The sequence below is a fragment of the Oncorhynchus gorbuscha genome, linkage group LG06 (assembly GCF_021184085.1).
Source record: "Oncorhynchus gorbuscha isolate QuinsamMale2020 ecotype Even-year linkage group LG06, OgorEven_v1.0, whole genome shotgun sequence".
NCBI classification, from domain to species: Eukaryota; Metazoa; Chordata; class Actinopteri; order Salmoniformes; family Salmonidae; genus Oncorhynchus; species Oncorhynchus gorbuscha.
In genome coordinates this window covers 76,447,849-76,462,808 of record NC_060178.1, presented here as the reverse complement: position 1 = coordinate 76,462,808, position 14,960 = coordinate 76,447,849, and the positions used below count along the sequence as shown (strand labels likewise).

At 42.7% G+C, this 14,960-nt stretch overlaps 1 protein-coding gene across 1 annotated transcript; it reads right to left on the bottom strand.

Annotated features, from left to right (window-relative positions):
* Positions 1–163: 163 nt before the first annotated feature.
* Positions 164–14,960, bottom strand: LOC124038340 (inorganic pyrophosphatase-like). Its single transcript, XM_046354105.1, has 11 exons — positions 14,805–14,960; positions 13,896–13,960; positions 6,452–6,505; positions 5,465–5,584; positions 5,100–5,186; positions 4,625–4,751; positions 4,164–4,291; positions 1,691–1,776; positions 1,354–1,429; positions 1,128–1,167; positions 164–532 (listed from the first exon to the last, which is right to left on the bottom strand). The coding sequence occupies exons 1-11, from the start codon at positions 14,863–14,865 to the stop codon at positions 501–503; spliced, it is 876 nt and encodes a 291-aa protein (XP_046210061.1). The 5' UTR covers positions 14,866–14,960; the 3' UTR covers positions 164–500.

Genomic DNA, 14,960 nt, shown 5'->3' with positions numbered 1-14,960 from the left:
TTGGTATAGAAAATGGCCGCTAGATGGCAGTAGAACACAACATACAAGCAAAGGATAACCAAATCAGCCCTCATCTAAATGTCAGCTGGGTAACAGAGTACAACTTCCTACAAAATAATGTCAGACAAAATCAAATTGAAAGTTATTACAATTTTTTTACATTATCCAACAAAACGATCATAGTATTTTTGTTTTACAGATAAAGCTTTATTAAAGGATTTACGATCCCATACAGTTAATGAGTTGCTAGCTATAGGAAGCACACTACCAGTACTATCTGTTCGACAGCACATCTCCAATGAGACGTTTGTTAAATAACAGTAACAACACATTTCCGCAGACACTATTTCACTTTTTTTGCCCCATCTTCTCTTATCTTCAGAGTATGGAGAAGAGTCTATTCTTTCGCAGCCACACCCCTAACTGTCGTTAAGTCTATGATCTTCAAGTACACTTGCTAAACAGGTGAGACACTGGTCCATTGAGTCTTCATCTTAAAGTTACTCCTTCTCATAGTAGAACCATTTATCCACTGGAAATAGAAAATCACATGATTAGATGTGTACAGAGTAAGTCAAGTTTTTCTTGCAACCTTTCGTTTACTAGTCCAACGCTCTAACCACTAGGCTACCTGGTTCTAACCACTAGGCTACCTGCCACCCCAGTGAATTCACATGAATCCATTGGGTCAATTCCATTTCAATTCAAGAAGTAAACTGAAATTCAAATTTTCCCCAATGACGAAAAATGTAATTGGAATCTTAGCTTACTTCCTGAATAGCAATGGAATTGACCTGACCGTCATAAAACAAAATATGTGTGTACAACCATGCAGTCCTTTCCTATCATTCCACGTTGGTCATAAAGTGACAAAGAGTTGGAGGTTTACAATATGTCAAATAAATATCAGAGTCAAGGCAGGATCCAATACGTAAATATATTTCATTTTTGTTGATTCATTTAGATCTGTTTTTATTATATGTTCAAGCAAATAGGCAGAATTAACCAAATAACAATTGCATTATCAGCGCCCGTCCAACACATTTTCACGATATTCAATTAAACAAAGTAGATTCATAGTAAACGTTTCACAATCTTGAGGTAAAAATTATTTTAAAGAGACATACCTGCGCAGGGGATAGGATCTTCGGTTCCACAAGGGGTTGTCTAAAAAAAATCCAAACATAAATAAATACACATAATTGGATGGTCTGATTAAGCAATTTATAAATGTATATGCTAGACATGTTTGACCACAGCAGAGGCATGTAGGAGCAAGGTACATAAAGGAGACAGGTCCGACCCGACCCTGAAGTTCTAGAAACTAGCCATAGAGAAGTAGACGGAACGGACCCCTTCTATGACAGCCTTGGCCTCGTCCGTGGAGCAGCAGAAGGGGCTGTCGCCAGCCGACACACACGTGTTTTTACTGCAGGATTGGAGAAAAAGGTCACATCAGTCAGGTATTCATTCATTTTGTATTCCGATTCAAACAAGTTCTTGCTTGTTCTTCAGAAGTAAGGTCTAATTTCACAAATTAAGTGGCGGGGCTTACATGTTAGAATTACGGTTTGGGCCTTTAAAGATTGATCTAATTTACAGTAATGATTTTAAGATGATGGGACTGTAACAAATGCCAGTTTTAGAGGCATTTTACTGTACGATTGCAAATCGTGTATGCTCTCCTCACCAGTTAAGTCCTCCAGAGTTGGTCTTCTGAGAGATAAGTGCCTTCCAGAAGCCATGGGTGCTCTTGATTGTCTTAATGGCAAATTCCTGAGAAGGGGAAACACAGAGCTGAGGTTGTTGTAGGGCAAGGAACCATCCAGTTTGGGGTGGTTTTCCGGGACACAGATAAAGCCTACTCCTGGAAAATGCAAACTCAATAATTCAATGGAGAATCCCAAATGTGAGTGCATTTTAGTCGAGGATAGTCTTCATCTATGTCCATGAAACCAGCACTACGCATTTCTGTATTTTAGCTGAACCGATCACTTTAAAACAAGCCTGTATTGAACTTCATTGGACACTGTATATTGTAAAAAGTTCCTCATCCTCAGGGACCTACTATGTTGCAACAGGATAATACAACCCTATGGGTCTTGCTAAAAAAATGTCAGTTCTTGTGCAATAAACTGAATTTGCCTCTATCTGTCGAACGCAATCTAGCCTTGGTACCGGACTTTACTTGCATTCAACAACGCAACATTTAACAAGGCTATTGCAGACAGACTGACATTCAGGCTAAACAACTATCCATGAACAGTTGAAGTCAGAAGTTTACATACACTTAGGTTGGAGTCATTACAACTAGTTTTTCAACCACTACACAACACTCTTGTTAACAAAACGTTAGTTTTGGCAAGTCAGTTAGGACATCTACTTTGTGCATGACAAGTAATTTTTACAACAATTGTTTATAGACAGATTATTTCACTTATATATCACTGTATCACAATTCCAGTGGGTCAGAAGTTTACATACACCAAGTTGACTGTGCCTTTAAACAGCTTGGAAAATTCCAGAAAACGATGTCATGGTTTTAGAAACTTCTGATAGGCTAATTGACATCATTTGAGTCAATTGGAGGTGTACCTGTGGATATATTTCAAGGCCTAACTTCAAACTCAGTGCCTCTTTGCTTGAAATCATGGGAAAATCAAAATAAATCAGCCAAGACTTCAGAAAATAAATTGTAGACCTCCACAAGTCTGGTTCATCCTTGGGAGCCATTTCCAAACGCATGAAGGTACCACTTTCATCTGTACAAACAATAGTACGCAAGTATAAACACCATGGGACCACGCCGCCATCATACCACTCAGGAAGGAGACGTGTTCTGTCTCCTAGAGATTAACAAACTTTGGTGCGAAAAGTGCAAATCAATCCCAGAACAACGGCAAAGGACCTTGTGAAGATGCTGGAGGAAACGGGTACAAAAGTATCTATATCCACAGTAAAACAAGTCCTATATCGACATAACCTGAAAGGCCGCTCAGCAAGGCAAAAGCGTACTGTTCCAAAACCGCCATAAAAAAGCCAGACTACAGTTTGCTACTGCACATGGGGACGAAGGTCGTACTTTTTGGAGAAATGTCCTCTGGTCTGATGAAACAAAAATAGAACTGTGTGGCCATAATGACCATCGTTATGTTTGGAGGAAAAAGGGAGAGGCTTGCAAGCCAAAGAACACCATCCCAACCGTGAAGCACGTGGGTGGCATCATCATGTTGTGGGGGTGCTTTGCTGCAGGAGGGACTGGTGCACTTCACAAAATAGATGGCATCATGAGGGCGGAAAATTATGTGGATATATTGAAGCAACATCTCAAGACATTAGTCAAGAAGTTAAAGCTTGGTCGCAAATGGACAATGACGCCAAGCATACTTGCAAAATGGCATAAGCACAACAAAGTCAAGGTATTGGAGTGGCCATCACAAAGCCCTGACCTCAAGCCTATAGAAAATTGGGGGCAAAACTGAAAAAGCGTGTGCGAGCAAGGAGGCCTACAAACCTGACTCAGTTACGCCAGCTCTGTCAGGAGGAATGGGCCAAAATTCACCCAACTTATTGTGGGAAGCTTGTGGAATGCTACCCAAAATGTTTGTTAAACAATTTAAAGGCAATGCTACCAAATACTAATTGAGTGTATGTAAACTTCTGACCCACTCGGAATGTGATGAAAGAAATAAAATCTGAAATAAAATCACTCTACTATTATTCTGACATTTCACATTCTCAAAATAAAGTGGTGATCCTAACTGACCCAAGACGGGGAATTTTTACTAAGATTAAATTTCAGGAATTGTGAAAAACTGAGTTTAAATCATTTGGCTAATGTGTATGTAAACTTCCCGACTTCAACTGTATCTAGATTGAAAACCTGTTTTTGATGAGGGTGGATGTGGTACAAGGTAAATGGATGTCATAAGGTGAATGCACCAATTTGTAAGTCGCTCTGGATAAGAGCGTCTGCTAAATGACTTAAATGTAAATGTAAAAGTATGTTGATGAGGATGGATGTAGCTACTGTAACAAGGCTGTGACAACTTCAAGGCTACAATACCTTGCCAAATACTACAGAAACAGGAGATGAGACATTCTGGCTCGGGCCAAAAGTTTACAGAACACAAACTCCTGTGTATGGGGTACAAGATGGATACCTTGTCTTTGAACTCTCCGTTGAAGGCAAACTGGTTCTCTGGTTTCCCATCTGGTACCTTGTACCTCCTGAACCAGTCCACGGTGGCCTCCAAGTAACCTGGCTTCAGCCTCTGGATGTCACCGATGTCTGAGGTTCACAGGATAGGGTGACAGGTGAGGGAAAAGGAGTGGGTGGAAGACTTGTGGCAATAGGAGTAGACACACATGCACGCAGCCACACAGCCACATTTGGGAAAACATAGATGCATTGCATTCTTCACTTGCAGATGACTGTGGCAATAGGAATACACACTTGGGGGGGGGGGGGGGGGGGGTTGTTCAATCACTGCATTCTTCACTTGAGCAATCATATTCCAATACTACTATATGCAGTGACTTGGCTAAATGGGCACTATTAAGGAATGGCCTGTTATATTAGGGATTCTCTGTTTAGTCCACATCTAGCTCCTCCAATGCTTACTATTCAGGTCCTTAGCTTCAGGGTCCTCCACATTGATGGCTATGACCTTCCAGTCAGTCTCCCCCTCGTCGATCATGGCCAAAACCCCCAGTACCTTCACCTTGATCACCTCCCCACGTGAACACACCTGGAGGAGGAGGCAGATTCATGATCAGTACAGCATAGAAAAGTAAGATATTGGTCACTTTCAATGATGGTCAGAAAGCAAATCACATGCTGAAGGAAAGTGCATTTCATCACGCAACCATAAACAAAGCTCATAACAGAACATCTGCACAGGCAGCTGATGATGTAACAAACCCAGCTAAATTGGCAGGCATACTCAAAATTGGACACCTTGCTTAGGTGACAAAAAGCTGCTTTGAATGACACCTTAAGCATGTAGGAATGGCAGAGATTGAATGGAAGAAACAATATCAAGATCTTAAAAATGGCTCCAAAGGTTAATAGTAGTTAAGAGGATAAAGTGCTGTACCTTGGTACCGATTTCACAGACGTCGATGGGGTCATTGTCACCACAACAGTCAGTGTCTTCATCTTTGTGCCCGGGATCCTCCCAAGTCTACCGAGAAAGAGAAATACCACAGTCAAAAAAGATTGTGATATTTAGTTCATATGACAGACAGTCATGGCCATTTCAACTCTAGGTGATCAATGAATTGAGTTGGACATGTAGCGTGGGTCTGCTTCTACAAACGTATTAGTCTGCATCGTAATGTTTGAATGCAGAAACAGTGACACACTACAAGGATTATGTTGGAATGCCAAAAGTCTTGTAAATGTACAGTCGCTAGCCTGTACTTGCATTTCAGACCATGTACAGTTTGGTGACTGTCTGACCTGAGGTATTGCTCCATAGTTCCAGATGTAGCCTTTGTGGGGGAAAACATTGGCGACATAACGCAGGTTCCCCTTCTTCACATCCTGCTTGATCGGGTTCAGGGGGTCTTTGGTTGCAATCTGGAAGTAGAAAAGCCAAACATTATTGAATTATCTTTTGTGTCTTATTTTGCTTGACTAGCAAGAGAATCTTGTTTCTCACGTCTTTAAGTGCCTTTTGGCAAACTACAAGTAGGCTGCCTTTTCCTGAGGAGTGGCTTCCGTCTGGTCACTCTACCGTAAAGGCCTGATTGGTAGAGTGCTGCAGAGATGGTTGTCTCCCATCTCCACACAGGAACTCTAGAGCTCTGTCAGAGTGACCATCGGGTTCTTAGTCACCTCCCTGACTAAGTCCCTTCTCCCCCGATTGCTCAGTTTGACCGGGCGGCCAGCTCTAGGAAGGCTTGGTGGTTCCAAACTGGTTCCATTTAAGAATGTTGGAGGCCACTGTGTTCTTGGGGACCTTTAATGCTGCAGAAATGTTTTGGTACCCTTCCCCAGATCTGTGCCTCGACACAATCCTGGATCAGAGATCTACGGACAATTCCTTCGACCTCAAGGCTTGGTTTTTGCTCTGACATGCACTGTCAACTGTGGGACCTTATATAGACAGGTGTGTGCCTTTCCAAATCGTGTCCAATCAATTGAATTTACCACAGGTGGACTCTAATCAAGTGGTAGAAAGATCTCAAGGATGATCATTGGAAACAGGATGCACCGGAGATCAATTTCGAGTCTCATAGCAAAGAGTCTGAATACTTATGTTTTTTATTTTTAATACATTTGCAAAACATTCTAAAAACCTGTTTTCACATGGTCATTATGGGGTATTGTGTGTAGATTGATGAGGAAAAATATTTGATCAATATTAGAATAAGGCTGTATACTTTCTGAAGACACTATGTATTGTTTTTAACTGGCTAATAAAATCAATCACGGTGAACCTACCTCCATCTTTGCATTTGTCCATCTTGGTACTTCAACAACCACATGGAAAATGTTCTGAAAGAGAAGAAAGCAAGAAAGCATTAGTAGTAAACAAAGGTGTTTGTTCGCTGAGCTCCCCACTTGTGCCATCAAACCCCTGCAACTCATCCAGAACCATGCAGACCGCTTGGTGTTCAACCTTCAATTCTCCCATGTCACCCCCCTCAACCGCACACTCCACTGGCTTCCAGTCAAAGTTTGTATCCACTACAAGACCATGGAACTTGCCAACGGAGCAGCAAGAGGTATTGCCCCTCCCTACCTCCAGGCTATGCTCAAACCCTACACCCCAACCCGAGCACTACGTTCTGCAACCTCTGGTCTCTTGGCCCTCCCACCCCTACGGAAGGGCAGCTCCCGCTCAGCCCAGTCCAAGCTCTTCCTTGTCCTGGCACCCTAATGTTGTGACTAGCTTCCCCTTGAAGCTAGGACAGCAGAGTCCCTGTTCCTGCCCTGAAAACATCTGAAACCCTACCCCTTCAAAGAGTATCTTAAATACCACCCCCCCCCTCCCCCATTTTCAAGCAGAAGTGCTTATCCAGAGCAACTTACAGTAGTGAGTGAATACATTTTCATACTTGTGTCCCAGTTTGTCACATATGATATCAATATACCCAGCAATAATTTATTTATGCCTATGGCTATGTTGGAGGAAAGGAAAGGCCATCCAACTCTGATATATTACTCCAGAGAGATAAGACAATGATTAAAGAGTTCAGTGTTGGAGTGGTAAAGACCATTGCTTTGACAAACAGACTGACATTACTAGCGGTACTCCTACTCTCCCACACGCATAGGGAACAAAACTGAATACATTATAAACAATTCCAACCACGAATGCTATGGAGATACAATAACATCTTTAAAGGTGCAGTATGCAGAAACCACTCTAGCATTTCCTGGTTGCTAAAATTCGAAGTGATAACGAATACAGTTGTTTGTGTCATCCGTTTCGGGAAAGTACTTGCATGATTGTGTACCCAACTCACTCAGGTGCTTCGCTATATCACATTTGCCATTGTCCTTAAGCTTGAGTTAATTTGCACACAAAACCAATCATACAATGATGGAAAGACTTGTGTTGTCCTTGTTAATGCAGACAGAGAAGAGCTCCAACTTCTTAATCAGCCTCAATTTCGTCCCGCACATTGAATATAGTTGTCCCTGTAATCCTAGATTCAGATCATTCTGGCGAGAAAAAACATAACCCAGATAAGCCAGTCGTGTGAGAAACTCGTCATCATGCAAGCGGTCAGACAAGTGAAAATGATGGGTCAGTAAAGAACTCTAAGCTCGTCTCTCAATTTAAAAAAACGTGAGTACTTGTCCTATCCGCAGGGGGTACTTGAACTCATGAGACCGTAGGCTTACTGGTAAAATGTACATGAGGGGGTACTTCAGGGGTACTCCGGGCAGAGCAAAATTCAGTTAGTGGTACAGTAACCAAAAAAAGTTGGGAACCACTGGTATAGCCTGTGCTCACGGTTCTGACCGTCTCTCTGCCAGCCCCGATCCGAACTCTCACTCACCTACTCCCCTTTCTGTTCGCTATGAAAAACTCTAGTATGTGTTTTGTTTTTGGTCTGTTACATGTAGAATAGCTCAGCATACTCACTGATAGCCCCTACTTCAGTGAACTTGCTCAAGACCTTGTAATCCAAGAAATTGCAAAATACAGCATTGCGATAGCCTATAGCCTAAATCTTTTGATTACCAATGCACTGTTCTGAATGTCTGCCTGGTGGCCGACATGCCTGCCTATGCCTGGCTGTGCCCCTCCCATCCCGCTCTCCCCTCGCTAGCTTGGTCTTTCTTTGCTGTGAAAGATGAGAGTTTGTGTTCTCCAAGTAGACCACAGAAAATTGTTTTCTCCGTTGCAAAAAATACAGAATCTTAAGAGTCGAAGCTTGACACCTAGAAATAAGAGTCAGAGATTTGATACTTTGAGTCCACTCCCCACCAGTAGTTTTCTCCCCAGGCAACTACTATATATTGAACTACTGTACCGTGAGAGTCAGGACATCTGTTTTTAAGTCCGAGGACGAGTCATATTTCACTGTTAGTATTTCACACATAATTGTATATGTTCTGTTATAAAACTGACGACTGTTTATTAGTTATTAAAATGATTGATGATGGGTGTACTGTTGTTTCATGCATTGCATGTGTGTGCTTACTATGACTGTCACCATGATATTGGCTATTAGCTACTCGTCGAGCGGGAGCAAAGGGCACTGTGTCCCGGTGTGGTTACTGTATTATTGCTGTTCAGGCCCTCACCATTGAGTAGTTGACTATGTATGCATGCATGCATGTGTGTATGCTTTTTCTTTACCTTATCATAACTAGACATAGTTGCAAATGAATCAATCCTTCCAATAGAAGTCAAAAAAACAATTGTTACAAATTGAACTTTAATTAAATGAGATGAATATTCACATGGAATGATTTCATTGAACAACAAAAGATCGGGAATATTGAATGATCCCCAATGATCCATCGCATCTCCCAAAAACGTTTTCAACATACATCTGTAAAATTATAGTCTAGAAACGAAAGCTTTGGTTGTCTTCCTCTCAGGCTTCCATGTCTTCTCCCTAGACCTCCTCAATGTCCACCTCTTGAATATCAGACTCTGAGGCCTCATCTTCACTATCACTTTCCAACCTAGTTGAGGATGGCTCGTTGTCAGGCTCAGAAAGGGTCAAATTAGCCCGGATGGCCACCAATTTTTCAACCCTGCAGTTTCCTCTGCTTGGAGCGACAGTGAAGTGGTCAGGACAGTACGGATTTATTCTCTTACATCTGCAAGCGGAGTCTGAACATCAGACAGGATGGCATTGTCTCCTTCAATCTGTGCATTGGCTACTGCTATAGGTTTCAGGCTGCTTTACCACTCTCTCCCAAAATACATCATCCAGGAGGATCCTCTTGATGGGGCTGTCCATATCGGCAGACTGTGATATGGCCATCTCAACCCTTGTATTGGTCAGCCTGTTGCGTGCTTTGGTGTGTGTTCCCAAACAAGGACCAGTTGCGCTCTGAGGCGGCTATTTGAAGGCAACAGGGGAAAAAGTCCATTCCACCAGGTGGCTGATGAGATATGTTGGCACGACTGCAATATTGTATCTACATCCCAAAGCCCTTGCTTGGAAGTGTACTCTGCCAGACTGCCAAGAATCTTGCCCTCATCCAGGCCAAGGTGGCGAGACACTGTAGTGATGACACCATAGGCGTTGTTGATCTCTGCACCAGACAGAATGCTCTTGCCAGGATACTTGGGGTCCAACATGTACGCAGGGCTTCAGGCAGAAGTCTTCAGGCTTTTTGATGTATTTCAGAACTGCAGTTTCCTCTGCTTGGAGCAACAGTTAAGTTGGCAGGGCAGTACGGATTTCTTCTCTTACACCTGCAAGCAGAGTCTGAACGTCAGACAGGATGTGCAATGGATACTGCTATAGGTTTCAGGAGATTCAGTCTACTTACCACTCTTTCCCAAAATACATAATCCAGGAGGATCCTCTTGATGGGGCTGTCCAGATCGGCAGAATGTGATATGGCCATTTCTTGGAGACACTCCTTCCCCTCCAGGAGACTGTCAAACATGATGACAACTCCACCCAACAGGTGTTGCTGGGCAGCTTCAATGTGGTGCTCTTATTTTTCTCACTTTGCTTGGTGAGGTAGATTGCAGCAATAACTTGATGACCCTTCACATACCTAACCATTTCCTTGGCTCTCCTGTAGACTGTATCCATTGTTTTCAGTGCCATGATGTCTTTGAGGAACAGATTCAATGCATGAGCAGCACAGCCAATGGATGTGATGTGAGGGCAGGACTCCTCCTCTTTAGACCAAGCAGCCTTCATGTTTGCAGCATTGTCTGTCACCAGTGCAAATACCTTCTGTTGTTCAAGGTCATTGATGACTGCCTTCAGCTCATCTGCAATGTAGAGACCGGTGTGTCTGTTGTCCCTTGTGTCTGCTCTTATAAATACTGGATGAGGGGTGGAGATGATGTAGGTGATTATTCCTTGCCCACGAACATTCGACCACCCATCAGAGATGATTGCAATACAGTCTGCTTTCTCTATGATTCACTTGAACTCTGTTGGAACTCTGCATCCAGCAAATGAATAGATAAAGCATGTCTGGTTGGAGGGGTGTATGCTGGGCATAGAACATTCAGAAATCTCTTCCAAAACACATTGCCTGTGAGCATCAGAGGTGAACCAGTTGCATACACAGCTTGAGCAAGACATTCATCAGCATTTCTCTGACTATGTTTCTCCATTGAGTCAAAAAACTTTGATTTCAGGAGGACCATGAGCTGTTGCTATCGATAAGGTATCTGATTCATCATTTTCACCTCGAATGAAGTAGAGTGCTGAGGGACTTTATGCACTTGGCCAGTTGATTCTGCATCTTTGTTGCATTCTTCACATATGATTTGGCACAGTATTTGCAAATGTACACAGCTTTTCCTTCTACATTAGCTACAGTGAAATGTCTTCACACAGAGTGCCCATGGCATTTTCCTGTAAAGATTATATAATTGTAATTTTAAAAAAAAAATACAATTCCATGTACAGATAAATACTTAAGCAGTTAGATTAAACAACTCCTTTGTAAGATACATGTTTTAAAATGAAACATGTATGGAAACAGGTGAATTAACACTCAGTTAGCAGGCTCAAGCATGTTAACCCACAAGGTAGCAAAAACTAACTAGCACAAATTGTTAACAAGTTAGAAATGATTTAAACACACTTTGCTGTAGGATATTTACTAGTTTTAACAAAATATTATTTATGTCATAAAATACACAGCTCAAAAAAATAAAGGGAACACTTAAACAACACAATGTAACTCAGTCAATCACACTTCTGTGAAATCAAACTGTACACTTAGGAAGCAACACTGATTGACAATCAATTTCACATGCTGTTGTGCAAATGGAATAGACAACAGGTGTAAATTATAGGCAATTAGCAAGACACCCCCAATAAAGGAGTGGTTCTGCAGGTGGGGACCACAGACCACTTCTCAGTTCCTATGCTTCCTGGCTGATGTTTTGGTCACTTGAATGCTGGCGGTGTTTTCACTCTAGTGGTAGCATGAGACGGAGTCTACAACCCACACAAGTGGCTCAGGTAGTGCAGCTCATCCATGATGGCACATCAATGCGAGCTGTGGCAAGAAGGTTTGCTGTGTCTGTCAGCGTAGTGTCCAGAGCATGGAGGCGCTACCAGGAGACAGGCCAGTACATCAGGAGATGTGGAGGAGGCCGTAGGAGGGCAACAACTCAGCAGCAGGACCGCTACCTCCGCCTTTGTGCAAGGAGGAGCAGGAGGAGCACTGCCAGAGCCCTGCAAAATGACCTCCAGCAGGCCACAAATGTGCATGTGTCTGCTCAAACGGTCAGAAACAGACTCCATGGGGGTGGTATGAGGACGTGACTTCCACAGGTGGGGGTTGTGCTTACAGCCCAACACCGTGCAGGCCGTTTTTCATTTGCCGGAGAACACCGAGATTGGAAAATTTGCCACTGGCGCCCTGTGCTCTTCACAGATGAAAGCAGGTTCACACTGAACACATGTGACAGACGTGACAGTCTGGTGATGCCGTGGAGAACGTTCTGCTGCCTGCAATATCCTCCAGCATGACCGGTTTGGCGGTGGGTCAGTCATGGTGTGGGGTGGCATTTCTTTGGGGGGGCCACACAGCCCTCCATGTGCTCGACAGAGGTAGCTTGACTGCCATTAGGTACCGAGATGAGATCTTCAGACCCCTTATGAGACCATATGCCGGTGCGGTTGGCCCTGGGTTCCTCCTAATGCAAGACAATGCTAGACCTCATGTGGCTGGAGTGTGTCAGCATTTCCTGCAAGAGGAAGGCATTGATGCTATGGACTGGCCCGCCCGTTCCCCAGACCTGAATCCAATTGAGCACATCTGGGACATCATGCCTCGCTCCATCCACCAATGCCACGTTGCACCACAGACTGTCCAGGAGTTGGCGGATGCTTTAGCCAAGGTCTGAGAGGAGATCCCTCAGGAGACCATCAGCCACCTCATCAGGAGCATGCCCAGGCGTTGTAGGGAGGTAATTTTGACTTGTTTTAAGGACATTACATCAAAGTTGGATCAGCCTGTAGTGTGGTTTTCCACTTGAATTTTGAGTGTGACTCCAAATCCAGACCTCCATGGGTTGATAAATTTGATTTCCATTGATAATTTGTGTGATTTTGTTGTCAGCACATTCAACTATGTAAAGAAAAAAGTATTTAATAAGAATATTTTATTCATTCAGATCTAGGATGTGTTATTTTAGTGTTCCCTTTATTTTTTTGAGCAGTGTATATTCACCCCACACAGTATTGTAATCAAAACTTACCAGAAAGCATGTAGTCCTTAGCTCAGACAGTGTAGTAGTGTGGGCTCAAAGCATCTCAAGTGTGTGCCAGACTGAGAATCAGCTGTACATGTGATGGAAGAATGCACTGTGCATGCAGAGGGTTGCAATTCCATTGAATTGGGGATAGTTTAACCAAAATATGCCACAAGACTTAGAATTGCCGTATGTGTATCTCACATAATAGGTTCACTGTTATAAGCTAACCTTTTTGATTAATTTAAGCAAAATTCCCAGGCTTAACTTCCCATGGAAAATTTACCGGAAAGTTTCTGACCCTTTGCAACCCTAGTTATCAATATTAGTTATTTATTGTGTACTCCGCTATCCTACTTGAAATACAATTCCACGTAGCTACTGCCGGCGACACAATAATAATGTTACCCATTAGGAAGCACAACACCTCGCCGGCTTACTAACGACTCGTAGTGCAGCCCAATCAGCCACGCAAAACGGTCTTGAATGTTAACAAATCTGCCCAAATAGCTGATTTGCTTTCCATACATCTATTCCTTTAACCCGGACGACGCTGGGCCAATTGTGCGCCATCCTATGGGACTCCCAATCACAGCCAGTTGTGATACAGCCTGGAATCAAACTAGGGTCTGTAGTGACGCCTCTGGCACTGAGATGCAGTGCCTTGGACCGCTGCACCACTTAATATGTTTGCTTGAGCTGGTGTACAAAACCGAAAGTAAAAGATGCAAAAATGAAACTTAAGAATGAGAAGCATAGAAATAGAGAACATAAAAACAACATATACCACTTCTTAGATTTGCTTTCAATGAGAATGACAGATCTACAACTCACATTTCTATGTGCTTTTGTTCAGGTCACCCAAAAAGATTAATATTGCAGATTTAACCATGAGTCAAAAGTTAGACTAAGTGGGTATCTTTCTATAAAGAAGCAGTTGAATTGATATCCCATCTCCATTCAGTGTGTGTGTGATATGTAATGGGGAGTTGTAGCAGGATAAATGTGACATACCTGGCTCTCATCAGCATACATAGGTATGTCATGGAATGGGGAGACATACTTTCCATCAGCATTTTCTACAGAGAACAGATGACATACATCATGAGAATGGGATATTATGCGTGACCTTTAAGTTTAGTGTGTGTAAATGTATGAATGTATGTAAGTAAGAAATCAACCACTTACACATGATACAATTAACCCCCAGTGTAATGGTAATTAAATGCGCAATCACAAAGGCTGCACTGTAGGCAACAAATATGAAAGACTGCTACATCACATTTTGAACAATGATACATTCAGGCTAACACTGGTTACATGAGAAACACCTTTTGTTTGACAGGTCTTAATGCCTAGTCTTGATATTAGAAACTGAAACTGGGCGTAACCCACACGTACAGTAGCTAAAATATGATTTATCGAGGTTACTGGTGTGGTATCCCAACAAGACTAGCTAACTAATATTATCGAGATTGCTGGTGTGGAATCCCAAAAAGACTAGCTAACTAATGTCAGAAATACCACAATGACAGGATAACTTTAACACACTAAAACAGCTGAATTGGATCTTGATACCGGTAAGTCAAATTCATGTCCAGCAAACCGGCAACTGGTCCATGCAATTGCTAGTTACTGTATGTCTGCTCAACTCAAATGGGGAGCAAAGGTCAACGCGCTGATGTATGCTTATACTCAACGATCCTAACTAGGTGCAAATACCTGTGAAATATACACTTGAACTTGACATTAGGAGTATAAAACCAACGCAAAATTCATAAATAAGTGACACGTGGGAGGTGGGGCCCGATCCCACCAGTAAGCCGGCAAATCCACAATGGACTCGACCCTTGCCGTATTATAGCTAGCTATTAACTAAGCTAGCTTAAGCTATATTTCCATTAAAAAGTGGACCACACTTACTGAAAAACAAACGATAGCTCAATGTATTGGGGTTTCCCCTCTCTTCGACTGTGAAGCTCATGTTTAGTCTGTGTTGGGCTCTTGCCGAGGATGCAGTGATTGCTAGTGTACTGAGTGTTGCAAGTAAGTCCACCGAGAACTGTATTGCACATGCGC

Coding starts and splice junctions, on each gene's coding strand:
- LOC124038340 (XM_046354105.1), bottom strand. CDS start 14,865: ATGAGCTTCACAGTCGAAGAGAGGGGAAACCCCAATACATTGAGCTAT. Junction 4,292..4,624: donor TGAAGCTAAGGACCTGAATA/GTAAGCATTGGA, acceptor TGTGAACCTCAG/ACATCGGTGACATCCAGAGG. Junction 1,430..1,690: donor AACTCTGGAGGACTTAACTG/GTGAGGAGAGCA, acceptor CCAATCCTGCAG/TAAAAACACGTGTGTGTCGG.